The sequence below is a fragment of the Leopardus geoffroyi genome, chromosome E2, assembly GCF_018350155.1.
Source record: "Leopardus geoffroyi isolate Oge1 chromosome E2, O.geoffroyi_Oge1_pat1.0, whole genome shotgun sequence".
NCBI lineage: Eukaryota > Metazoa > Chordata > Mammalia > Carnivora > Felidae > Leopardus > Leopardus geoffroyi.
This window is the reverse complement of record NC_059335.1, coordinates 18,412,627-18,438,415: the sequence shown is the minus strand read 5'-3', so window position 1 is coordinate 18,438,415 and position 25,789 is coordinate 18,412,627. Positions and strand designations below refer to the sequence as shown.

The window sequence follows — 25,789 nt, the reverse complement described above, 5'->3', positions numbered from 1 at the left end:
CCACTCCTCCCGCTCTCCCCCCCGCCCCCCACCCCAAGCCACCCAAGAGACACCTTCTTCCAAAGATCCCATAATGGGTGAGGCAGGTGCACAGCGTGTTTATTGAGCTTATACACTTCCCGCCCTCTCCAGAGAAAGGGTAGCGGGGGCTCCAGCCACAACACCTACTTTCCCACCTATTTCTTGCGCAGGCGCAAGAGGGCCAACACGCTGGGCTTCCGCCTGGGCAGGAGGCATGCGCACAAAGCAGCAGAGGAAGTTAGCAGGCCCGGGGCGGGGAAACCGGCCCAGCGACTGATGACGTCACGGAGGCGGGCACTAAAAGAGATTGGCCAGAATGAGTTTAGAGGGAAAGGAAAGCTCTCTCCTCCTCAGTACTTTCAGAGGGAGAAGGAGGGGAGTGGGCTTGAGGGGGCGCTTCCGGACCTCATGGAGTTCTGCACATCGCCCCCACCATGGCTTCGGAAGCCCAGCTTCTTGCGGTGCCCTAGCCCGAGCCCCCAAGTCATGCTTGGTCGGAGCGTGTGCCACGGGCTGAGATGTTGCTTCAGACTGGAAGTTCAAGGCCCTTGCTTGAACTCGGCCTGTGGTCGGTACCTCACAGATACCATCACCCCGGGTAGGGCCAGGAGGCCGTTCAAGTGAGCGTCCAGAGGCCCGGGACTCCCCGCGCCAGTGCCCCCTCCCCTCCGAGCCGTGTCCAAGGTCTCAAGGTCCCCTCGCGTTTCAGGCACTGAGGTCTAGCTCGTGATGCTGGTAGATCTGTGTGGGGCCCTTGAAGCAAGCGGCAAAGAGGAAGCGTCTGCCGGCCACGGTGATGTGAGCAAAGGCACGGGGGGCCACCAAGGCTGGGGGCCCCAGCTCCTGCAGCGGCTCCAGGAGCCCTTTGTCAGGCTCAAGACGCAAGACCTGACTGAAGGCGAAGTCGCTGCCCAGGAAGGCCAGCTGGTCCCTGGCGATGAGCAGCGGCTGGAAGACGTGGGCACCACGCGAGGGCAGTCGCTGCAGCAGGCGGAACATGGAGCCGTCCCAGCGCATGACCTGTGAAGTGTGGCCACTAGTTAGGGCCCGGGGTCCAGGAGGGCCAGGCCTGCAGGTAGCACTTGGGACAGCCTGGAGACAGGCCTGTAGGTCCCCAAACTCCTGCAGCTTTCTTACCTTCACACGTGTCACCACCCAGCTGCTCGGGCCACAAACCTGAAGTCATCCTTGGCCCCTCTCTCCCCCTCACGCCCCACATAGAGTGGGTCAGCTTTACCCACGATGGGATACATCTCTCCCATCTCCTCTGGCTGCACTCCGGCCCGGCCGCAGTCACTTCCCTCCTGGACAATGACGCCAGGCTCTTCCCTGGTCTCCCCCCCTCCATCCCTACACCCACAGTCTGTTCCCCACACGTGTCCTGGGGACACCTGAGTCAGATCAGTGCCTTCTAGGCTCTGCCTGGCGGTATCTCACCCCAGAATGAGAATGCTGGAGGGGGTGGGCCATCAGCCCCGGAGACTCAGAGGGCGGTGATTGTGGTCAAGTGGGAGTTTGGAGCGTGTCAGAGTTACGGAGCCGGAGTCTGGCGGTAGAATTAGAATCGTGGGGCCAGTGTCAATGTCGGGGGACAGGGAGTGGCTTATGGGGAGCCAGCCTGAGGGGTCACTGTCTTGGAGTCAGTGTCAGGGCGGCCAGAGATCAAAGATCAGAACACTAGGTGGGGTCAGGGTTCGAAGGTCAGCCTGAGAGGTCAGGTCAGTCTCAAGGCCGGTGTGCAAGGTGGGGTCGGTGCTGAAAGACCAGCCCTGAGGGGGGCCGCAGGTCGGGTCTGGCTTGTGGCCTCCACTGTCTGCCCCACCTGAGGGGCCCAGCCTCACCATGGAGTCCCCGATGTAGCGTGTCAGGCACAGGAACACGTCCCCGCCGGCCTGGAAGTGACGTGTGGCATAGACGTCCTCAGCCTCGGGGATGTCTGTGCGCCTCTCGAAGCGGCCCCCGAGCCAGTGGAAGAGCACGGGCCGCTGTGAGGCAGAGGCCAGCAGCAGGTGGGGCCGGCCGTCCAGCTCGAGGGCCTCGGCATCCGTGTCCCGGTGCCAGGCGTGCAGGCTCTGGCGAGGGTAGAAGCCGGGCCCGTCCCGGCACAGCAGCGTGGTGCTGCCCGCCTTGGAGGCGTCGGCCACCACGAAGCAGGGCTCCCCATCCAGCCACAGGAGCTCGGCGTCATTGGGCCGCAGCAGCCGTCGTGGGGCCAGGGCCTGTGTGGGGGCCAGGCGCAGGCCCGGGCCGGGCCGGGCCCACAGCTGCGAGCCACCCCACAGGCGGGCGGCCAGCACGAAGAGGCTCGGGCCCAGCACCAGTGGCTTGCAGGACACCACCGAGGGCGCTGTGGGGGGGTCGGGGAGCAGGAGGGGCGGTCAGGCCAGCCAGGCAGGTCGGGGTCTCCCCCCCCACCCCACCGGGCAGGCTACGGGGACAGGCAGGAGGATGCGAGGGGGGCTCACCGGACAGCTCTTCCTCGGGCCGGAAACGCTGCAGGCTGTAGTCCCAGGTGAGGATCAGACAACGGCCCGCAAACGGCTGTGCCAGGACGATGTGGGGCTCCCCCTGGTAGGAGAAGGACTCCACGCCCAGCGCCGCCTCCCCGACCGTCTGGAACCAGGACAGCTCTGGGGGTGGCAGGAGAGAGTCAGGGAGGCACGGGGGACCCCGAGGGCCCTCATCGCTGAGCCTCGGTTTCCACATCTCTGAAATGAGGGGTGTGCACCTCAAAGGGACGGATAGCGAATCTTTTGATCTATAGATGAATTAAGTCACAGCAACACGGTCGTACTGTGTTTTCTAAGCTGCATGACATCATCAAATAACTGCTTAGAAACAACGTATTTATCGATTCATTTAACTCCACAAGATCCCTATGCGGGACATTTCATCATAGCCGTTTTACAGATGAGGAAACGGGCCGAGAGGCAGGCACGGGACCGTCCGGCACAATTCATCCTTGCCATCTTCCATGAAATCGGACTGGAGCACAAAACTGCCCAGGTAGAGGCCACCTTGTCTCAGCACTCCCCCGACCCCTCCCTCCTGAGATGAGGCGTGGCCCTGTCCACACCAGGTTTCCAAGGGAAAAAGAGCCAAGCGATGGGGGTAACGGTCGCCTCACTTGTTTGGCAACGGCTCGTCCCGGACTCGGTCCCTTTCCCCTTGTCCCCGTGACCCGGCACGTGGACGTGCCATAACTCACTTTCAATCATGAAAGCCAGGACAACACCCAGAGGCTGCCCCACGCCCTGGACTGCTCACCTCAGTCCCTCCTCTCTTCTCTAATTCATGGTAAGCAGCCTAGCTTTGGTCGTGATGCGCCAAGGTCGCCCAGCGCGGTGGTGGACGGGCCCGGCGGTAGACTCCAGGTTCTAATACATCACTCTATGTGCCAGGCCCTGTCTCCAGGTACCAGGGTTGAAGCAATGAACGAAACCACCAAGGATGCCCACCCAAAGGTGGATCTCTTAAAAACGTCCATCCTATCATCACCCTCTGCTCCAAGCCCTCCACGGCTTCCCACAGCCATCAGGATAAAGTCCACTCTGCTCTCTGTGGCTTTCAAAGTCATACACAGTGAGGCCCCTGCAGCCTTCAGTGTCACCTGTGTCCTTTCCTGCACTCACTCCCCGGGACACTGCCGGCCTGTGACCCTCAAGCAGGACAAACTCTCTGCTGCCTCAGGGCCATTGCACATGCTGTCCTCTCTGTCTACAGCGCTCTTCTGGATCTGAAGCCACCTCTCCAGAAAAGCCTTCTCCAATCAATGCCCCATGGAAGGTAGGACCGCCCCCCTCACTTAATCTCCCTCACCACTCCCTGTGTTTATCACAAGGCGTAGCGTACATTGATTTCTGCAACGTTTTATTTAATGCCTCACCCGCCAGGGCTCTGAGGGCGGGGCCCTATCTTGGTGCCCCTTGCCTCTCCCAGGGCTGGACACAGAGTGAATCTCTGCGGGATAACTGAAGCTAAATTCTGCGGTTCTATGGGTCCCACAGACCAAAAACGTGTCTCACACTTAGATGATGGTAATAATCGATCATTGTGTCTATAGCCTTCGGATCTGAACTCAACTACGCACTGCTTCGGGAAGCCCTCCCCGGCCCTGGCTCTGGCTCTGGGCGCCTGCAGTTCTGTCGGCTTCCCCCATCCCAGCCCTGACCGCTCTGGGTTCTCACTCTCCACTTCCTCTGCGCTTCCTCGCTGCTGAGTCTTCTGCAGTGCCCGGGACCCGTAAAGGTACCAAAATATATTTATGGGAAAGCAGAAGGATCGTAGCGAGTATTTTTAAAAGGTCATTTTTATATTAATAACAGCAGCAGAGTGAACGTTCAGGAGGGCCTCCCATCCGAGGTTCTACACCAGATGCAGGTGCAGATACATCACTGAATTCTCACTACGTCACTGTTTATTACCTCCATTTTACAGATGAGGAAACTGAGGCTCAGGGAGGTGATGCTGCTTGCCCAGGGTCTCACAAGCTGGGAAACGGCAGAGCAGGGAGTGAGGTGAGCCCTTCAGCCCTGGCAGCCATTCCCCTGATCTCCCGCCTTCTTCTGGAACCCCTGCTGTCCCTCCCGCCCTGCCCGGAAAGCCCCCACCTATGGCTCTGCACTTGAACGTCTTGGGGTCCAGGTGGCGGAGCTGCATGTGGGCCAGAGCAGTGGGGCCGGCGCAGGCCCCAGTCCCCACGCTGGCATTCACGGTGGGCATCCACTGCAGCAGCCAGAGGACGCGGCAGTCACACTGGATCGGGTTCCCGCGGAGGTCCCTGGGGCAAGAGGCCGGGGAGGGGCTGCGACCTGGCTTCCACCGCCCCCTGGAGGCCACACTCCCCGCCCCCTCCCCGGGCAAGGGTTCGGGATGGGGCCCCAGAGGTGAGTGAGGAAATATGTGAGGACCGTTGCAGCCGTACTTAGTTATGTCAACCGAAAGTGGGCACAGCAATCTGCTTCCCTCTCAAACATTCCCCAACTCCCCGACCCGCCCAGCCCCCTTGAGCCTCACACATGAGTTAGGGTCTCCAGGCCTCGGAACAGGAATCTGGGGAGGGTCTCGAGATTATTACTGGCCAGGCTCCTGGTGGAAGGAGAGAGAGAGAGGAGGAACCGTCACCAGTTACCTGGATGCCCCGTGTGATGGGGTGATGGGGTCTGGGGGAGCCTGTCAGGGCGGGCTGGTGAGCAGAGGGGCGAGGCCTTGGGGGCACGCACAGGTGTGTGAGTGAGCGAAGTCCTCTGAGAGCGTTCTTAGAGATGGAGCCAATGTCATTGTCCTCGATGAAGCTGTGGAGGGAAGGCATGGTGAGCGGGAGGCTCTCGGTTCCCTGCTGTGGCCCCGTGGTGCTTGGGGGGAGCTCACCCCACGGGAGCCCTAGGCCCCTGGAAGGTGCCGACGCCTCCCGGGAAACCTCTCCTCCCCAGGGTCCCAGACTACAATCCCAGGAGCCAGGAGCCTAACCCTGTGCTCGTTGCCAGCCTGACAGCGAACGGTGCCACCCCATCACCACCACTGCCACCATTGCCAGAAGCACTGGCACTGGGACAGGCGCTCCCGGTACCAACGGCCCCATTGTCCCCAGCACCCCCTTCTCTACCCGCCACGAGCACCCTTACTGCCACAGTTTTCCCACATACTGGCACCTCCGTCGTCCCCGCCAAGCCCAGTACCTACCACGTCGCCCTTACGCCCACACGACGCCGACGCCGACATCCTACCCACAGCCGCCGCCAATAGCAACACCGATATGTGATGGCCAACACCCACGACACTGATAACGCTAACATCGACCGCTCAGACCCCATCATCAGTATCGCCACCGGCGCGATCGCCATCGGGTCCGCCATCTTTGCCAACGTCATCCCCACTCCATGGTCCTCCATCGTGCCGGCACTTCCCCGCGAGCGGCCGCAGCGTCGCCTTCAACACCGTTATCGCCAACACCGGCCCAATGCCGGCGTCGTCGTACCGCCTTCCCCGCCACCCCTACCATCACCGCCTCAGAGTCGTCTCCTGTTAATTCGAAACACCTCCTTGCCTCCGGCCTCTCTGTCCGCTCCCCGGGCTCCCGTAAGTCGGGTAGGGCCAGAAACAGTCTTGGGTTCCCTAGGCCCTTTGTGCACCTTGCAGCACAGAGAGGGGAGGTGAGCAGGCTTCTTGCCAAGACGCCAGGCCTCTTGCCCCTCCAGGAGGGACCCTTGTCCGGACCCTCCCGCCCGTGCCAGTAAGCCTCTATACCTCCCTCCACTCTAGGAGCCACACTCTACCAAGCCCCTGTCCCTGCCCCCATCCCCTGGCCTCACTCACAGGTACTGCAGGTGGGACAGGCCCGCAAATGCATCGTCCTCAATCACAGAGAAGGAGTTGGATGTGAAGAGGCTGGCAAGGGAGCAAGAAAGAATTTTTGCAGAGTTGCTGCCCCCTCTCTGACATTTTAACCTCGGCCTCCACCCTCAACCCAGGTGGGCACTGTCTCACACACACACACACACACACACACACACACACGGTGCTTTCACAGACATGCACATACACGTATGTGTGCGCACCCCCCCACGCACCTGCGTGAACACCCACCCACTCCCTCGAGCTAGTTGTCCACTCAGCTGGGCCCCACTCACAGCAGGTGCAGTGTGGGCACCCTCAGGAAGCTTCCGGCCTTCAGCTGGGTGATTCCAGTCCTAACGAGTGAGCTGGGGACGTGGGCGATGGTGGGTGAGGAGAAAACCGCCCCCAGGCTCCAGCCCCGCCCCAGAGCCGTCCCCTGTCTGGGGGACGCTGGCATGCCACCCCAACCCTGGATGTATTTCCTTTACATCCCAGGGACACAGGCATTTGCCCTCCTCACTTGGCGAGGATCCTGGCAACATTCAGTCCTCCCTCCAGCTCTCCCCCTTCTGGGACCCCAAACGCTGCCCCTGTGCTTCGGGATTGCCCTTCCGCTCCTGTCCCAATCCCAGCAGCCCCCTGTGAGGCATCCCAACATCCTTTGCTGCCCACCTCCCAAGATCCTGAAGGGCCATGTCCTCGGGGGCCCGGCCCCCTGGCCCCAAGCCCTGGGGCCCCAGGACTCCCATCCTCACCCTCGCGGTGACACTCACAGTGACAGCAGGGTCGGGGAGAAGCTCTCGGGCAGGTCTGGAGAGCCCTCACACAGGGCACTATCCTTGGAGCAGGAGCAGCTCGGAGGGCACTTTCCCTTTGGTGGTCTCCAGGCCACCCCGGCGCCCGCTCCGGCCAGCAGCAGCAGCAGCACAACGCCTGCCCCTCCCATCCCCCCTCACCCCCGCTGCGCCCCGGCTCCTCTCTGCCCACCCAGCTCTGTGGGCTGGGGCCACTACACGTCCCATGCCAGGCGACCGTCCATTCCTCCAGCTGGCACGCCCCGTCCTGGCTTCGCTCTCCTTCCTCCGTCTCTCTTTCAGCCTGTCTTTCTTCCCTATCCCTTTGGTGTCTGATTTTCTGTTTACTTCTTTTTCCCCGTCTGTCTGTCTCTGTCCCTTTTTGTATTTCTGACTCAGGGAGTTAGCCTGTTTTCCACTCTCTCTCTTTATTTCCGTCTGTCTCTCTATCTCTGTTTCTCTCTCTGAGTCTCTGTCTGCCTGTTAGCCTGTGTGTGTGTGTCTCTCTCTCTGTCTGTTATCTTTATTTCTCACCCCCCTTTCCAGTTCCCCGTTCTTCCCCTCCTCCCACGCCCCTTCTCCTTGGAGGTTTGGGAAAGGGACTCACTGGGCACCGGGTGCGCCCAGCAAAGCAGCGTAAGAAGGAGGAGGGGGTCAGAGGCCATAGGAAGAGCAGCCCTAAGGAAGGGACTGGATGGCCCCATGGGAGGGGAGGGGCCACAAAGGGCTGGAGCTGACCACTCTCAGCCAGCCCCCTCCCCAGGTTTCCCACTCCACCCCACTCAGGGAGTGTAAGGAGGATGTCACCCGGGTGGGGACCGGATGGCTCTGCAGGCGGAGGGGGTGGGAGAAGAGACAGCTGGGGGCTGGAGCCATCCTGGCCACGCCCAGCCAGCCCCCTCCCCTGGCTCCCGGAGGGTGTGATGTGCGCGGTCACCAAGGCCCAGCTGCTCCCTCTGGTGGCCAAACAGGGCAGGGCCGCTGCCCTGCCCCAAACCCACAGCCTCCAGGCCAGCCTGAAATTAACCCCTTGAGTGCCCACCACCCGCCGTGGATAAGGAACCAATGCAAGCAAACAATGATGGTGATGGTGCCACCCCCTCCCTCAGCGTTGGCTCTGCACTAGGCCCTGTCCTAAAAGTTTACTAGCTCGTGCTAACAGCTCTCTAAGGTTGACCCTATTATATGGCTATTTTACACGCACAAACGCTGAGGAGAGAGGTCAAGTAATTTGCGATTTGGGTTGCTGACTGGGGCTGAGCCAGCACTCGAGCCCCGGCAGCCGGCTCCCGGGCCTGTCTCGTGATTTTTGTGTTCTTTCTTGGGAGACCAGAACTCATGAACGCTGGTTGTTTTCATTTGGACTCTGCTTTTAGCATTAAATAAGCAAAATCCAGAAATAAATGACACGTGTTCCCCAACCTGAAAGAGTAGTAACGATAATCGTTGAGCACTTACCGTCTGCCTGACTTAACATGAATTTACCCAGTTCTCACAACAGCCCTGTGAGGTGGGATCCCCACTTTGCAGGTGGGAAAACCGAGGCAGGAAGTGATTAAGTGATTCGCTTCATGGCACTGGACAGATCTAAACCTAACCTCCGTCCTCCCACCCCTGAGGGAAACACACGGCATCTCTGGCTACGGCTGCACACGCCCGGAAGACGTGGAGGACAGGGGGCTCACCGGCACCAGCTCAGGAAGGACCACGGGCTCGGTTCTGCGTGGGCTCAGGCGAGTCGTTTGACCTCCCTGACCCTCAGTTTTCCCATCTGTCGAGGGGGGCAGTCGGTGGCACCCACTCCCCAGGTGTGCAGAGCACTCCGTGAGATGAAGGAGGCCGTGGCCCCCGCTCGTGGGTCAGCACAGGGTAGGCGCCCCGCCGTGGTCGGCAGGCCTGGGTGTGGACTCCGGACCCAAGTGCTTGTCCTGGACCCAAACGGCTCTGTGATTTGAGCCAGGCCCTTCAGGTCTCGGTTGCCTCAGTTGTACAGTAGGGATGATACGCTTCTTTACGGGGTCTTTGAAAAGATAAAGAACTTCGTGCCAGGGACACAGAGGGGACGCAGACAGGCCTAAATCCATACTCACAGAGCACTCAGCCACCAGGGTTCTCACTGCGGCTCACAAGGAGAATGACGATGGCGACAGTGACAATACCTAACGGGTGCGTGTCACTGACTGCCGGGCTTTGTTCTAAATGTTTTCCACGGATCGTTTCCGACGGTCCTCCTAACTTCCCTCTGAGGTGACTACTGTTTTATCCCCATTTTACAGAAGGAGACACTGAGCCTCAGAGAGGTTAAGTCACGGGCCCAACATCACGCAGCTAGAAAGTGGCTGAGCTGCTCCTCTCTGGAGCAGTTGGCCTCGAGAGGGAGGGAAGCCAAGGAGTGGCTGGAGCTGGCCCGGTGCTCCCAGCCCTGCTTCACTTCTCTGCTCCTCTGTCAGCCTTCCCCAGGGCTGCGTAAACATCAGGGTTATCATTAACCAGAGACTGCTGGTGACCCCGGGGTGCAAGGCCATGAGGGGCAGAGGCTCAGACATACAGGTGCGAGGGGGTGTCGCAAAGCCCCCTGGGTCCTCTGAGGCGGGCTGTGTCTGTGCCCTGCGGATAAGCATGTTCACTGGCTCCTGGCTCTGGTGTCCTACGGAGTCTGGGCCCGTGTCTAACTCTTCCGGGCTGCGGGCCGTTTCTGTCCGTAAGCACCGGGGACCTCAGCAGAATCAGCTCCACCTTGCTAAACCTCGGTTTGCTCATCTCTAAAATGGAGTTAATGACAAGACAGTGTGGGCTTCAGAGGCCTCCGAGCCTGGCCCGGCGTTATCCGTACGACCTTAGCGATTCCTCCCTTTTATAGGGCAGAAACGACACAGAGGGGTCCCGTGGGCCGCTCGAGGTCACACAGCCAGGAGTGGCAGAGCTCAGAGCTGATCCCGGGTTTCTCCGTCACCAGTGCCTGTGAAGCTGGCCCGCCCGTGAGGAGGACACCGTGCGTGTTGTTCTCTGGGGAGTCCTCCGGGCCACGTGAGATCAGGAGAGTGGGGGTTCAGCCCAGCAGCTCACAGCGGGTGGTGTCTCCAAGTACGCGAACACAAGTGCATAAGCGTGTCCGTCTGTGCCCGAGTGGCCAGCTATGTCCTGTTTGTGCATTCGTGCATTTGTGTGTGTGTGCGCGTTGCGTGTGTCCACAAGTGTGTCTGTCAGGGTTGCGTGGCTGGTGGTGTTGTGGGCTGTGTGGGAGGGTCCTTGGGTTTCCCCGTGGGTGTGTTATTCTCTATGTGTCTGCCTCTGTGTTTGTATGTGGGAACACACGTGTATTTGTTTGCTTTTGTGCCCAGATAAACGGGGTCTTTAGGTTTCTGTGTGTGCGTGTGAATGTGCGTGGTGTGCACCCCTGGGGGACCTCACAGCCAGCAGCGGAAAACACACGCACGCACACACACACACACACACACACACTGAAATGCCCCCAAAATAGCCCTGTGGCGCTGACCAGGTCTCCACAGAACCCTGGGGTCAGGGGTCAGCGGGCTCCTAAGGGCTCAAATGGCCTTAGGTCCCAACTGGGCCCGATTCCCAGGGGGCCTCACAGAAAGTCACTGACACCTCCCACCGCAGGGCAGAAGCTGTCCGGGGCGCTGGGGCGAGCGTGCGTGCGTGCATGTGTCTGCAGTCCAGGCCTCCCTGCCGACACCTCCTCTCCCCAGCTGTCCCCAGCGCCGGTAGTGTTCCTCCATCTGAGCCGAGAGAGTTAACCTAGCGGGCCAGGGCGGTCTGGGCTGGGGGCCGCCCCCTGGCCCCCCTCCAGCCCGGGCTCCAGTTACAGCTGCTGGTTGGGGAGGGTGAGGGTGGGGTGGGGCCGGGAGGGGAGACCGCTGAGGGCGGCGCAGTCCAGCTCTGGGCCCGGGGGTCCAAAGTGCTCACCCCCGGCACAGCCGGACGTTTGGGGGCCTTCTTTCAGCAGGGGACAGCCTGACTGGGGTGAGCGTCCCCTGCCCTCCCCTCCGGGCCTCACCCCTCGCCTGGCTGGGCCACCTATTTTGGGAGCAGGAGTGGCCAAGCCCGTGGCTTTCCAGGCAGGCCTGACCCAAGAGGAAGGGAGCGTGGTGGGGACAGTGGGGTTCCCCGGGAGCGGGAGCGGGAGTGCGGGGCGCAACTCCTCCCTCCCCTGCTGCAGAGCGTGCACCCTGGTTGGGGTGGGTTTGGGACACTCACGTGTGTGGGTCAGATTGCGTCACTGTTTGGGAGCACGGGAGGCTCAGATGAGGAGTATCGTATTCGTGACTGTCTCCACCCCACATCTTGCTCCAACCAGAGGTTTGGGGAGTGGGCGTTGTCACTGCGTGTGCTCGTGTGCTCGTGTGTGTGTGTGTGTGTGTGTGTGTGTGTGTGTCCCTGCCCCTGGCATCTGTCTTCTGTCTCTCAGCCTGGCTGGTCTGGGCCTCATGCGACTCGCCTGGTGTCTGCCTATGAAAGTCACCCAGAGGCAGGCAGACAGGGATGTTTTCCCCTGTTCTCATCATTTCCAGAAGGAGAGAAGGGGTGGCCTTCCCCACAGGGGCAGCCTGTAGCCGTGTGGCAGCCCGGCCTCACCCTGGCAGGGTTGGGAATGACCCCCCAGTGGGGGAAGGAAGGCTGTTGCCATGGTGGCCTGTGTGAGGCAAATTCCTCCAGGGTGAAGTGGGAGATATTTATACCCAGGGTCAGGCAGAGAGCCGGCCAGCGGCCGAGGGCAGGAGAGCTGGGATATCACACGGACGCAGCAGGGCCGTGGTGGGAGGGCAGGTGGGCCCTTGCATGTGTCTCTCACCCCTCCCCGTGTGTCTGTCTCTCAGCCATCCCAGTCTTCCCATTGGGTAGGTGTGGGGAATCTGGCGCCTGCTGTAGGGTGGCCCAGGCCTCCGGGAGACCCCTGTGACTGTGTGTCTCACCCCTGCCCATTGTGGCTTGTTTTGGTGACACTGTGTCCGCATGAAGCAGGGGGTGCCCCTGTTTCTCAAAGTGGCCAAGCTGGATGATGGACGTTTTTGGAATCACACCCCCCCCCCCGCCCCCGGAGTCTGATTTAACCCCTTGGGTTCAAGCCCCAATGGTGGGGGTACTAGGAAACACGTTTCTTGACCCTTGGTGTTCTCCAGGACAATGGCATCTCTCCACCACATCTTGGTTCTCTGTGTGGGTTTCCTCGCCATGGCCAACGCAGGTGAGTCTGGGGTAGGTAGCCCGCTACCCACCTCAGCCCCGAGGGAGGGGAGGGAAGCCTTTCAAGAGAACCAAGTTGGAGACTCCAACTTAAACAGAGTCAGTGGGGTACCAGGAAATTGGAGGTTTCACGTGGGGGAGGGGAGGGGAGGATGCCCAGGGCAGACAAAGGTGGCGGGTGGGATGGAGCCCCACTTCCCGCACAGGACAGAATCAAGGACAACACGGGATGAGGCGGGAAGCTGTAGCAGTTAAGTGACCACCTGCCCCCCCCCACCCCTGCCCCAGGACAGTGCAGATGAGGCAGCTAAGACCCAGAGAGGGGTGGACAGCCTGTTCAGGGTCCAATAGTCCCCAGACTCTCAGCCCAGGACAGGAAAGCCCCCAAAAGGTCTCTTTATGCCCCTTCCTGTCCAGGGCCCCAGGAAGCATCCAACCCTTGACTTCTTTCTCTTTCCAGAGGCTCCACAGGAACACGATCCATTCACCTATGGTGAGGGAAGGAGGGGCATCTATGCTTGGGAGTTGGGAGGGTGGGTGGCCTGGGTTTGCCGGTCCTGTTCCCACTCCTCCTCGTCTCTCTCTTCCTTTATCTCTGACTCAGTATTTATATCTCTGTCAGTCTCCTTCTCTCTCTTTCTCTTGTCTCTCAGAAGGCTCTCTGACTCCTTCTTGTTTTTATCTCCCCTTGTCTGTGTCTCTGTGTCTCCGTGTGTCTATTTGACCCGTCCCTGTCTCTCTGATTCTCTTTCTCCTTTTACCTCTCAATGTCTTACGGCTCATCCTCTGCGGCCATCTCCCTTTCTCCCCTCTGTTCCCCTCATCCTCTCCATCATCCTCCCCTACTTTCTTGTTTCCTCCCTCCTCCCTGCCCTGCCTACCTCTTCCTTTTCCTTCCCACCCCCTCCTCTCCCCATCCCTCTTCTCTTCCTCCCACATCTGTTTCCTCCTCTCATGGATCTCTCTGCTCTCCTCCCTGATCCTCCTTGCCCCTTCCTCCCCATCCTGCCCCTCTCCTGTCCTTCCTCCTCCCCTCCCTGTTCTCACTCTCCTCCCTGCCGCCCACAGACTACAAAACCCTGCGGATCGGAGGCCTCATCATCGCCGGGATCCTCTTCATCCTGGGTATCCTCATCGTCCTGAGTGAGTACCCCCACCCTGCTACCTCCAGCCCCCGCAGGTGCCGTGTTTCGTCCCCGCCCCGCCCCTGCCCCGCCCTCTGTCCCGCCCCCATCCTGCCCGGGCCCGCCCGGTTTACGCCCCTGCCGTACCCCGCCCCCGCCCCGCCCCTACCCCGCCTCTGTCCCCACGGCTCCGCCCCTCGCGAGCCGGCGCTGGCGCTCGAGCGCCGCTCGGTGCCCGCCCGGAGCGGAATCTCAGCCCTGCCCTCCTACCCCCACCCACAGGCAGAAGATGCCGGTGCAAATTCAACCAGCAGCAGAGGTAAGAGGCCCCTCGGGGCTCTCACTCTCCTCCTTCCGCTCTAGAAGGGCGCTGGGAGTGAGGCAGGGAGTCCACTCGACCCACAGCCAGAGACCCTTCGGCAAAAACGTATTAAGCACCTACTACGTGCCAAGCCGCAAGCCAGGCCCTGGGGACCAAACGGCGAATAACTCAACTGCCCTCCCTGCCTGGCTGAGCTCCCAGCCCAGTGGGGGCGGCGGCCGTGGGTTCCCGCAGCCCCACAAATATAAAATCACAAAGCGTGATAAGTGCTGTGAAAGAAGGAGCCACGGCGAAATGAGATCACCGCACTTGGCGGCCCAGTTTAGCTCAGAGTCCTGTTCCCAGCTCTTTGATTCATCTCTAAATAAAAATTTAAAGCAATGTATGAATCCCTTCTCCGTGTGAAAACAATTCTAAATGTTATTTTAAAGAATAGCTAATGTTTAGTCCCACGTGCTAAAAGATACTGTTTTATCGTGTATTATGTTATTTACTCCTCACGCCCCTTGCATGAGACTGTCGTTAACAACCTCATTTTATCGAGGAGGAAACCGAGGCGCAGGGAGGTGAAGTCACTTGCCCGAGATCACTCAGCTGGAAGATGAGGGTTCTGGGTTTCTAACCTAGGCTGTCTCCAGGCCGTCTGTCCTCAAGCCCTTCGGCCATCCCTCCCCCACCAACTTCCAGTCTCTTCCCCAGCACTCCGGGAGGCACTTGGAGCGCGTCCTGCCACACGCTTAAACTGCTCCTGGGTGCGCCCGATTTTCTAGTTTCTGGCGGCCCCCGAGCCTGCTCCTCGCCGGTCTCTGGCCCTCAGTGCCGGGGTCTGTGAGATGAGGGCTGTACTGGGGGGCTCCTGGGAGCATCTGCCTCTCTTTTTTCATCCCCACGTCCTTCTGCCTCTCCTTGCCCAGGACTGGGGAACCGGATGAAGAGGAGGGAACTTTCCGCAGCTCCATCCGCCGTGAGTCTGGGGGAGACTTTGGGTGTTTGGGGGTGACTTTGGGTGTTTGGGGGTGAGGGCTGGTCCCAAGAACCCCTTTCCTGGTCCTCTCTGGGCGTGCGGAGGGAGGGACTTGATCCGACAGCGAAGGCCCGGGAGTTCCCCTGTCGCTCCCCCCTCCGCGGGAGCTGGGGTGCCCCTCCTGACACCCGAACTCTCCGTGTTCCCCCTCAGGTCTGTCCACCCGCAGGCGGTAGAGACACCTGGCGCGATGGAACCCAGCCAGGTCCTGCAGCTCGGGCTAGGCTGGGGGAGGGGGGCAGGAGAAGGGGACGAAGGGTGGGATGAGATGGCTGGGGGGGCTCTGTTGCCCCTCACCCTTTTCACCCCCACAGGATTCCCCTGGCACCTGGCGCCTCCCACCCACCACCTGAGCACCACCACCACCTGGACTGCCCTCTTCCCCAGCCCTGCCCCCACAGACTCCTCTCTGCCGCCCAGACTTCAATAAAACGTGCTTTTCTCTCTCGACAGCGCTTTATGGATCTGTCAGTCCTCTGCGCGAAAGCCCGGGCGCCCCCTGGGCCCCGGCAGGGGGCGCCCCCACCCTTGGGGAAGGGGCGGGGACGTCGGCAGTGGGCGGGGGCGGGGGCGGGGGTGGCCGGGACGGGGGCGGGCTCTCCGGGCCCCCATTGGCTACGGCACCCCCCACACGAGGGCTCCCCCATCTCCCCCCGACATCAGTCCGTCCCGCTTCCAGCTGCCGCAGCCGCGCCTTCACCAACCACCTCGGCATCCAGCCGCCCCCTGCTCCGGTCCGGCATGGCGACCCCGACCCAGGCCCCCACAAAGGGTGAGCGCCGCCCGGGGAGAGGGCGCGCGGGTGAGGGTGGGGGAGGCTCCGGGGATCTCAGAGCTTAGGAGAGAGGATCTAGGGAGATTCCAGTACCGAAAAGGGAGGGGAATGGGGAAGGGGGTGTCCGTTCCTTCCCAGGGCGGAGGCCCCTGCAGCGCACCCCTTGGCGCCCCTCCAGGCCTCTTGGACACCCCCTCCCGGTGGTGTCGTTTCTGTGCGGGACCCGCGGTTGGAGAGCGGCAGTCCCGGGAGAAAGGATGCGCGGACCGGTAGCTATGGCAACCAGGCGGCAGGTCCTGCACAGCGGTGGTAGTGGACGCGAAGGGACGGGCTTCGAGGGTGGGAACGGGTGGGTCTGCGACCACAGAGGCTCTGGCAAATTTCAGGGTCTCCGAGGTGGGCAAAAGGAGGGGGTCCACATCCCTTTTTCTTCCAGCCCTGGCGCCTATGGTGGGTGTCTCCTGAAATCTCTGACAGGCAGGTTCAGCGGGAAGGAGGGAGAAAGACGGAAAGACAGTGGGGGAGAGAGCTGGAGGAAGTGAGAGAGAGAGATGGAGAGAGACAGGAGAGAGAGGGAGGCAGAAAGGAATGTGGAAATTGAGAAAGCCTAAGAGAGAGAGAGAGAGAGAGAGAGAGCGAGCACGAGCAGACCCCGAGTCAGAGATACAGAGAGAGACCCGGGAAGAGCACCGATATGAGACTGAAAGATATTCAGAGAGTGAAGGGGAAGGCGGAGAGCAACAGAAAGATGCAGAGAAAGAGAAAATCAGAGACAAAGAGACAGAGAGGCGGAGAGAAAGACATAGAGCAGGAGAGAGCGATGGACCCACGGCGCGGGAGAGAAATGGAGATAAGGAGGAGCACCATGGGGTGGGGCCATGCCACTGCAGTGAGCCCCCTTGGGCCAGAATGGGTGGCAGGACCCTCCTTCTCAGCCCACATCCAGGGGTGCTGTCTGGTCCGGGAGGTGCACTCGAGCGTGCACACAAATGTCCCTCCTCACCCCCATCCAGCCACACGGCAGTTTACATTTCACACCCCTTAACCCAGTTATTCACCCACTTAAACACCCACTGCCCCCTGAGAGCCCCCTTTCTTGAGCCCGCCTCTGCAGAGGAGCAAAGGGAAGAATGCTTTAATTGCGGGGCGGGGGGGGGGGGTGGCGGGCGGGTGGCAGGCAGAGGGTTTCCCGCACAGAGAGCAGGGCCAGAAGGGATAGGCCAGTGGTGCCGAGGAGCCCCTGGTGGTGAAGGGAACCCCAGTTCCACTCCGATCTCTCCTTCCCTGCCCCCTTTCCCGGCAGGCAGGGGCTGCTGCACTGAGCCATATCTGCAGAATTTGAAGCAGGGCGGGGTGGGGGGGCTGCAGAGGCTGGAAGCCACCCTAGGGAGGGGGGGGGCAGGGCTGAGCCAGCAGGCCTGGCGGGAGCCCAGGGCTTCTTTTCGCAGAGATGGTGGTTAACAGGATCGATGGCAGCAGACGGGCAGAGGTGGGAGGACAGACGCCTCACCATCCCCCCCCCCCACCTTTCTCCCAGTCATAGCAGAAGGGGGGACCACAGGTCTTGGGAAACCCCAGGGAAGGGGGCGGAGGAAGAGCATGTTGTGTGTTGCACCACTTAAGCTGATTAATGGATCGTTGGGGGGGGGGGGGCACAGTGGAAGGGGATGAGGGCTCTTCCACCCCGTCAGAAAGCAGGAGGGAGAGTTGGGGGCAAACAGAAAGGGGGTGCAGGAGCATGACTGGGCCTGGGGTCCCACCCTTGAGAAGAACCCTGGGCTTGGCCGGAAGCCAGCCCTGCAGGGGCAACACCGGGAGGTACAAAGGGAGCAGAGGGAGTCAAGATTGGCCTCGGAGTTAGAAACCTCAACCCCAGGACCCCACCTAGCCTGGGGTGCCCAGACCCATTACCTCTCTTCACCTCTTAAGATGCCCCAGTTGCCATAGCAACCACCTCCTTCCTGATGTCTCCCTGGCAACTGGCCAGGAGTGGTGCACATTTCTTCTTCTGCCTCCTGGCTCCACCCTCAGCCCAGCCTCGCCCCGAGGAACCAGATTGCTGGGGTGGCAGGGACCAGAAGAGGGACTTCTGCACAGCGCACGGAGCACCCAGGGTGCAACCAAAGAGGATCCTGGAGCAGGTCCTCACCCAGTAGGCTCCCGCTGGCTTGGGGAGGCAGGCTGTGTGGAGACCCAGGGGACGAAGCAGGCTAGTCCAACCATTCCATCTGTGATGCAGCTTTCTGCAGCCGAGCAGGGCTCACATTCGTTCAGTCAGTCAGTCACTCATTTATTTATTCATTTTAGAAAACTTCTTTGGAAGACTTTTGTAAGTGCCAGGATTAACAGCAGAGGCATCAAAGCAATGTACTCCCCATCTGGTGGGGGGGGGGGGGTGCTAAGCACACATGACTCTAAAATCATGTTTCCCCAACTTGATGCTTTCGAGGACCACCTTCACAGTTTTTGCCCTATCCAAATGCTCCCCACTCATGTTCATTCCTTTTCCTTTAAAGGATTAACTTCTTTTTAAAATTTTTTTAATATTTATTTATTTTTGAGAGAGAGAGAGAGAGAGAAGGAGATCGTGAGTGGAGGAGAGGCAGAGAGAGAAGGAGACACAGAATCTGAAGCAGGCTCCAGACTCTGAGCTGTTAGCACAGAGCCCGATGTGAGGATCAAACTCACAAACCGCAATATCATGACCTGAGCCAAAGTTTGACACTTAACAACTGAGCCACCCGGGCGCCCCAGGATTAACTTTAAAAACAAAAAACTAAAAAAACTAGGGGCGCCCGGCTGGCTCAGTTAATAGAACACGCGACTCTTGATCTCGGGGTTGTGAGTTGGAGCCCCACGTTGGGCGTAGAGATTCTGTAAAAATAAAAGTCTTTAAAAAAGTAAATAATTTAATTGGCTTCATTTTGTATCACCATCACAAATGGAAAATGAGGATTTTTTTTTCTTTTTTTTTTGCCTTGCAAGTATAAAAATGATCTTCAAGGGGCGCCTGGGTGGCGCAGTCTGTTAAGCGTCCGACTTCAGCCAGGTCACGATCTCACGGTCCGTGAGTTCGAGCCCCGCGTCGGGCTCTGGGCTGATGGCTCAGAGCCTGGAGCCTGTTTCCGATTCTGTGTCTCCCTCTCTCTCTGCCCCTCCCCCGTTCATGCTCTGTCTCTCTCTGTCCCAAAAATAAATAAACGTTGAAAAAAAAAAAAGATCTTCAAGAAGACTTTTCTGGGCCTCGGTGTCCTTGTTTGTGGAATGAAATGAAGATAGCACCTTAATTCTGAGAGTGGCTGTGAAGATTAGGTGCATTAACACCTGTGAAGTGCTTAGACCAGGACCTGGCACGGAGGCAGTGCGATCAAATGCTGGTTAAACAACTAAAGGAGAAAACCAAATAATGTCACGAAATTCTACCTAGATATCGTTGCCTGCTGAAGGCTCTGAGCCCAAGGACTGTTTTCTCTTGGGAAAAGAGGGACATTAACAAGGTGGAAGGTGTTAAAGACACGCCTGCGCCTACCTAAGACTTCCTCTTAGAAGACCAGACAGGGAACTGAGAAGGACGAACTTACACGTTGTGTGAATCAGTGTTATTCAGAGTCTGGCCTAAGTCTGGCCTAAGCCCCTATACCAGTCAGTTGAGGCTAGAGTTGCTCTGGTAACAAATAGTCTCAAAAATCTCAGGGGCTTCTGACAACCAGGATTCTCACTATGTGTCCATCACTTGGTGACCCGGGCTCTCTACTCACCAAAGAAAATGGGAACGGCCACCATCTTGAGCGTTCATGTCACCAGGCCAAAGGCAAAAAGGACCTCTTGCATGAGCACTTGAAAAGCTCCAGCCTGGAAGAGACATTGACACTTCCACTGACAGTTCATTGGCCAGAATTAGTCCTATGGTCTCCCCGCAAACTCAGGGCAGCTGCCATCCTTCCCTGAGGTTGGAAGAGGGAAGAACACTAACGACAGTGCCTGGCATTGCCCCTGACATTCCTGGTTCCCCTCCGCTAGTGGTGCACGCTTTGCAGAATTCTGCTCTAGACAAGTCAGAATGTTCTGAGAGCTGTCAGAGGAATTAGGGAGCCATCGAGATGGGCTTCTTGCATGGAAGGATGGTCTGAGCTCTCCTGAAGGGGAGTGTGGTTTGGGACAGGGATGGGGAAAAGTAAACACACACACACACACACACACACACACACACACACACACAGTTTATCCACACGTTGGCATTTCTGAAATTGGAATGAGTCTTCTAATGGATGGGTATGTTTCATATGGTAGAGTTACATACTTGATCATGCATACACACACACACACACACACACACACACACTGAGAAAACTATTATGAAATCAATTTTGAATCTTAACATTGATGCTGTCTTAGAAATAAACGGCAAAGGATATATTAAAGATAATGTAATAAGGTATATTCTAGGACAGCTCCCCTGTGTTGGATTTGGTGGCAGGAGGCATTATTATGAGAATAATAGCCACAGTGCCTGACTTCTGGAGCTGTCAGGTGACTGAAAAGTTTTAGGGAATATTCAGGGGAAGCTGATGCACTCAGCAGTTTACCAGTGGGATACCAGTTTACCAATAGCATGTGCAAATGGGAGTGTGTATGGTTTTTTTTTTTTTTTTTGGAAATGCGTCCATAGTTTGCCTCAGGCTTCCACAGTGGGCTAGGACCAGGACTGTCACGTACAGTTTGGTAGGTTGTGCACTGCACAAGGGAAAGTATTGACCAATGGTGTGAGTCGGGCTGGAATCCAGCCTATGCTCCACTCTTCAGACCTTGTGTCCTGCTATGAGGCTATATCATTATTTAGATTAAAGGGTGTCTTTATTGGATTTCTGCCCAGAAACCATTGGGCCAATGGCCCCATCTGGAACCTCAAAAATGTTAAGAAATCCAGTGTTGAAATATTTTTTCCCTCTCTCTCTTTTCCTGCCTTCCTTCCCGCAGTTCCTCAGGAACCTGACCCATTTTACTATGGTGAGTGGCAGATTCTGATGAGGGTACCCTGGGGCTGGATAAAGGGGTGGTTGCAGGTCCCCACAGGTTATTGCTAAAGTGGCTTCAGTCATGCCAACATGATACCTGCTGGACCACAGGCCATCTGAACCTGTGGATTCAGTTTCTATCAGCGAGGTTCATGGAGGGCAGAATCAGATTTGGGGGAGGGGGGTGGTACCCTCTCTGGGTCTCCTTCAATCTTCACCAGAACTCCAGGCTGGTATGTTTTGGTCATCAGAAAAACATATGACCGAGGCCGGGCTTCCTGGATTTAGATCCTGGCTTATCCACTCACTAGCTGTGTGGCCTTGAGCAAGTAACTTTTCCCCTCTGGGCTCTTCTGTAAATAAGGAATAGTAATAGTTTCCACCTACAAGGATTGTGGGAAAGATTTATTTGGATGATGCCATGAAACCATCCCCACAACACTGAAACTTAAAGAAGTCACCCCCAGGTCTAGCAGAGCTGGCCCCAGTTCCCTCTCTAAACACTCCTTTGCCCTCTCCCTTTGCTCACTCATACCGTTCCTCCAATACGCCAAATTCTTTCCCACCTCAGGGCCTTTGCACATGTGGTTCCCTCTGCCAGGCATACTCCTCTTCTAGCTCTCCATTCAGCTGACGAAGCCTCCTTTTCCTTCTTCGGGACTCAGCTCAAATATTGACTGCTCTGCTAGGAGAGGCCCTTCCTGACTCTCTGCCAAGAGGAGACACACACACATCTAGCCATAGTCACATGGCTCAGATGTTTCATTTTATTTTTCAGTGCTTTGTCACAACATGAAAGTCAATTCCCTGAGGCAGAGGCCTGGACATTGAGCGTGTGCTCCATAAATTCTTATTTCAATAAATACTATCGACCCTTGAACAACGTGGGGGTTAGGGGGTGCATGCAGTTGAAAATCCACATATAACTTTCGACTCCCCCAAAACTTAACTGCTAATAGCCTATTGTTGCCTAGAAGTCTCACCGAGAACATCATCTATTAACATATACTTTGTATGTTATGTGTTTATATACTGTATTCTTACAATAAAGTAAACTAGAGAAAAGACGTCATTAAGAAAAATCATAAAGACGAAGGACACCTGGCTGGCTCAGTTGGTAGAGCATGCGACTCTCGATCTCAGGGTCACGGGGTCAAGCCCCGGGATGGGCGTAGAGCTTACCAAAAAAATAAAAAAGAAAAAAAAAATATATAATAATGAAGAGAAAATACATCTACAGTGTGTTGAAAAAAATCTGCCTATGAGCGGACCCGCATGTTGTTCAAGGCCTGTAGTTACTGTGGTATCTGAGACAAGGATGCTTCTCATGAAGGAAAATAAAGGAAAGAATGACATTATAAAGGGTTGAGGAGAGGAGGTGAAATTCTAAATGGACAACCAAAGGTTTCCCTGACCTTTGAATAAAGCCCAGGAATTGGTAAGGAAGGAATATTTGGGGGAAGAGCTTTGAAGCAGAGGAAACAGCAAATACAAAGGCCCTGAGGTAAGACCGTGTCTGATCTGCTCCAGGAATGGCAAAGAGACCAATATGCCCGAGGTAGGGGACTGAGGGAGAATGTGGAGGGGGTGAGGTCTGAGAAGGAACGGGGACCAGGTGATGCAGGGCCGTGTGGGCTGTGGTGAGGACTTTGGCTTTTCCTTGGAATGCAATGGAAGCCAGGGTGGGGTGGGGCCCTCTGAGCTCCGGAGCCCCCGGATCTGACTTAGATGTTAACAGGATCCCGTGGCTAGGGGGCAAGGAGACCACAGTGCAGGCTGCTTCCTGCAATGATTCGGACAGGTGACAGTGGTGGACAGAACCAGGAGGAACCAGCTGTAGAAGGAGGTGAGATTATATATATGATGTAGATATCATGTATGTATCATATATACATGTATGTATATATGATGTAGAGGAAGGTTTTACGTATACACAAAGAATCTAGAGAAGGGTAGAGGGTAGAGAAGGGTAGAGACCTTCTAGAGAAGGTCTAGGGACCAAGCTCCGCTTGCCATCCTCACACTAGCCCACTGGGGGAGCCCCCGGCACGGCCTGAAGCATCCCTGGACTCTGGACCCTGGCGGGGCAGACTTGAAGCCCGGTCGAGGCTCCAGGGAGGCCTGAGGTGCTACCCCACATTGACATCCCCCGTTATCTTCCCCAGACTATGACACGGTGCAGACTGTGGGCATGACTCTGGCCACCATATTGTTCCTGCTAGGCATCCTCATCATTATCAGTAAGTGTGACCCTTTCCTGGGCTCCGAAGCCCCTCAAAGGAGGCTGCCTTGGGTTGGGGCGGGGGGGCGTCGCTGGCCACCCACCATTTCCCCGCTGGCTTTTGTCCAGACCCTTAATGTCCCGTCTCGTTGTGTCTGTCTCCTAACAGGCAAGAAGGTGAAGTGCAGGAAGGCGGACTCCAGGTCTGAGAGGTCTGGCAGCAGTGGGGAGAGAGGGGAGAGGGGTGGGGGCGGCCTGGGGTGCGGGGGCACTTCCAGAACAGAAAGTCCCCAAAGCCTGCCCCGTCCTTCCTAGTAAGCCCACAGCTACTGGATTTCTTTATGCTTTTCTCTCTCTCTTTGTTCCCACAGCCCAACATGCAAATCCTGTAAGTCGGAGCTTCCCTCCTCAGGTGAGGGCTTGGGAGTTACGGTCTGGGAGGAGGAGAGGTGGGGGCCGGAGGGGGAAGGGGAGCTGCGTTGGATGTCCCTGAGAATGATGCCACCAAGCACGGATGTGGCAACTTCAGTAGGAGCTGAGGCCCCGCAGACCAAAGAGGTTAAACCATGGAGAGTCAGTGGGATGTGAAATGTCTTAGAGTCCCCAGTGCTTCCCAGAAACGAGTACAGAGGCCCTTGAGAGCAAGGATGAAATGATCCCCCAGACGAGAAAGCCACAAGTCTGCGAAGAGAGGGGCCCCACTCGGGAGAAGGACTTGTGAGGTCCGGATGGGGAAAGAGTGGAGCGCCAGAAGAGGCAGGGAGACAGAATAGTTTCCAGACTTCATTGTTCAGGTGGGAAGAAGGAGGATGAAAGGATCAAGAAAAAGGAGGGAAGGGTCACCTGGCTGGCTCAGTTAGTGGAGCACGTGACTCTTGATCTCAGGGTTGTGAGTTCGAGCCCCACATTGGGTGTAGAGATGACTTAAAAAAAGAAAAAAAGAAATGTGGAAAGGGAAGAGAGGGGGAAGGGGAAAAGGGGGGAGGGAGGAAAGGAAGGAAGGGTTCCTGGATAATTGTATCAAAATAACAAAAGGAGAGATGTATAGAATATGGATTTTAAAAACTGACCTCAGGAAAGAGAGAATATGGGGATGTAAAGAGTATGAGGGTGGAAAGCACAGACAGATAAAGAGTGAAGAGGTTGGGGATGAAGGGGATGGAAGTGTTAGAGGGGATGGGGCAGTGGAGGGGGTAGTGGTGTGGAGGGAATGGCAGTGGGGGGGGGATGAGGGGTGTGGAGGGATGAAGGGGTGAGGGGTGTGGAGGGGGTGGGAGACATGGGGGTGTGAGGGGGTGTGGAGTGGGGTGGGAATGTGAAGGGGTGAGGGGTGTGTACGGGGTGGGGATGTGGAGAGGGTAGGGGTACGATGGGGTGTGAAGAGGTGAAGGGGGTGGAGGGGGTGCGAGAGTGTGGAGGGGGTATGTGAAGGGGTGAGGACTGCGGGTGTGTGTGTGTGTGTGTGTGTGTGTGTGTGTGATGAGGTGTGAAGGGGTGAGGGGTGTGGGGGTGTGGAGAGGGTGTGGAAGATGGACAGAGATTAGGATGCAGGGGGGAATAAACCTTAGATGCAAGATTGTGACTCCTTGGGGGTGTTAATTGAATTATGTAAAAATATCTTGACCTGCTTTTAGTGGAACTGCGTCCTTTCCAGGGACGTCTAAAAACCAGAAGGGAACCTCTCTGCCTCTCATAAAGGTCTTATAACTAAAAAGTGGGCCTGGGGGTACTCAGTGCTTGGGGGGATTTGGTGTGGAAATTCATGTGTTTTGTTTCATATTCTCTTCACGAGATTTAAAAACCCTAACGGGGGACTTTGTGGATAACTGGGGGGGGGGCAAGGTCTCGGAATATGCACGGGACTGTGACCCACTACAGCTGAGCGATGGTCCCAAGTGGGTGGGAAATGGGGGAATTCTGACTGCGTCCAAATGTGGGGGAGATGGGGTGTGGGAATGGGATGGGGTGTAAGAGGAGGTTGGGGACATAGGAAGGGGAGAGAGACTCTTTCTGGCAGGGGGACATCCCAGAAAGTCCCAAGCTGGGCCAGGGATCTCCAGCCTCATCACAAGTGTGTTCCCCTCCATGACAGTGTCCTGTGGGGGCGGACAAAAGCCACACAAGTGTCCCTAAATGGAGCAGGGCGTGGTAGGCAAGACAGCTCCTCAGTGCTAGCTCAAGGGTGACAGTCCCTGGGGGTCTGGCTTTCAGGAGACAACGGGTTGGGGGGGGGGTGCCCACTGGCTGTGGGAGGGGGCGGGGTGCACCTCTCTGGTCGCTGACCGCAGCTCTCTGACCCTCTCTCTCTCGGTCTCTCTCTTTCTCTCCTCCCGACCCCGGTCCCCAGCCCCTGGAGGTGGCGGTGTGTAAAACCAGCCCTGGGCACCTCCACTGCTGTCCCTGCCTGAGTGCGGAAGCCTGAGGACCGGGTGGAGGCGGTGGGGACCCCAGCCTTGCGCCGGGGAGCGCTCCCCCGAATGAGCCGCCCCACCCACCCGAGGCTGGAGCCGCTGCACCCCGCTGCCCCTCCCCAGGTCTTGGCAATGACGATCCCCCAAAGAGCCTGTCTGCATCCCAGATCCAGGGACTCAGGCCTCCAGCTCCTGGGGTCCGGGAGTCCAGCCGCAGCCCCCCAGAATCCCCATGTACTGCTCCCCTGCACCTCCTTGTCTCCCCTCCGAAGATCCGATCCGTTTCCCTGCACCCTCGGTGTCTATGTCTTGAGCTTAATAAATGTGCATTTGGTTTTTTCCCCCGTTCTGTCTGTGAGTTCTCATCTGTGGGGACAAAACGGGGGAGAGGGCAAAATTGAACGTGGGGGAGCTCTCTCCCATCCCCAGCCTTCCCCCTCTCTTCTCTCTCTCCTCCCCCAGCGCCCCAGTGGCCTACCCCCTCTCCGAGCCCCCCGAGCTTCCCCTCCCCTGCTCGACGCCCCCTCCCCGGTTGCTCTTT

At 57.8% G+C, this 25,789-nt stretch overlaps 3 protein-coding genes across 4 annotated transcripts; 2 read left to right on the top strand and 1 right to left on the bottom strand.

Moving 5' to 3' along the window:
* Positions 1 to 78: 78 nt before the first annotated feature.
* Positions 79 to 10,764, bottom strand: LGI4 (leucine rich repeat LGI family member 4). The gene is made up of 9 exons (XM_045441108.1): positions 7,131 to 10,764; positions 6,651 to 6,722; positions 6,337 to 6,408; positions 5,244 to 5,315; positions 5,038 to 5,109; positions 4,632 to 4,801; positions 2,487 to 2,651; positions 1,863 to 2,368; positions 79 to 1,041 (listed from the first exon to the last, which is right to left on the bottom strand). Exons 1-9 carry the CDS (start codon positions 7,301 to 7,303, stop codon positions 727 to 729), a joined length of 1,617 nt encoding a protein of 538 aa, XP_045297064.1. The 5' UTR covers positions 7,304 to 10,764; the 3' UTR covers positions 79 to 726.
* On the top strand, positions 9,292 to 15,276 carry FXYD1 (FXYD domain containing ion transport regulator 1). The gene is made up of 9 exons (XM_045441379.1): positions 9,292 to 9,317; positions 9,602 to 9,852; positions 11,141 to 11,471; positions 12,293 to 12,357; positions 12,817 to 12,849; positions 13,425 to 13,499; positions 13,763 to 13,799; positions 14,717 to 14,766; positions 14,980 to 15,276. Exons 1-9 carry the CDS (start codon positions 9,292 to 9,294, stop codon positions 15,000 to 15,002), a joined length of 891 nt encoding a protein of 296 aa, XP_045297335.1. The 3' UTR covers positions 15,003 to 15,276.
* Positions 15,277 to 15,512: 236 nt separating this feature from the next.
* On the top strand, positions 15,513 to 25,593 carry FXYD7 (FXYD domain containing ion transport regulator 7). 2 transcript variants are annotated; one of them, XM_045441259.1, is made up of 6 exons: positions 15,513 to 15,598; positions 20,579 to 20,608; positions 22,782 to 22,856; positions 23,007 to 23,040; positions 23,209 to 23,249; positions 25,185 to 25,593. In XM_045441259.1, the coding sequence occupies exons 1-6, from the start codon at positions 15,568 to 15,570 to the stop codon at positions 25,205 to 25,207; spliced, it is 234 nt and encodes a 77-aa protein (XP_045297215.1). In that variant the 5' UTR covers positions 15,513 to 15,567; the 3' UTR covers positions 25,208 to 25,593. The 2 variants fall into 2 exon arrangements, with proteins under 2 accessions (XP_045297215.1, XP_045297213.1); XM_045441257.1 differs by having other exon boundaries at positions 23,007 to 23,049.
* The last annotated feature ends 196 nt before the right edge of the window (positions 25,594 to 25,789 follow it).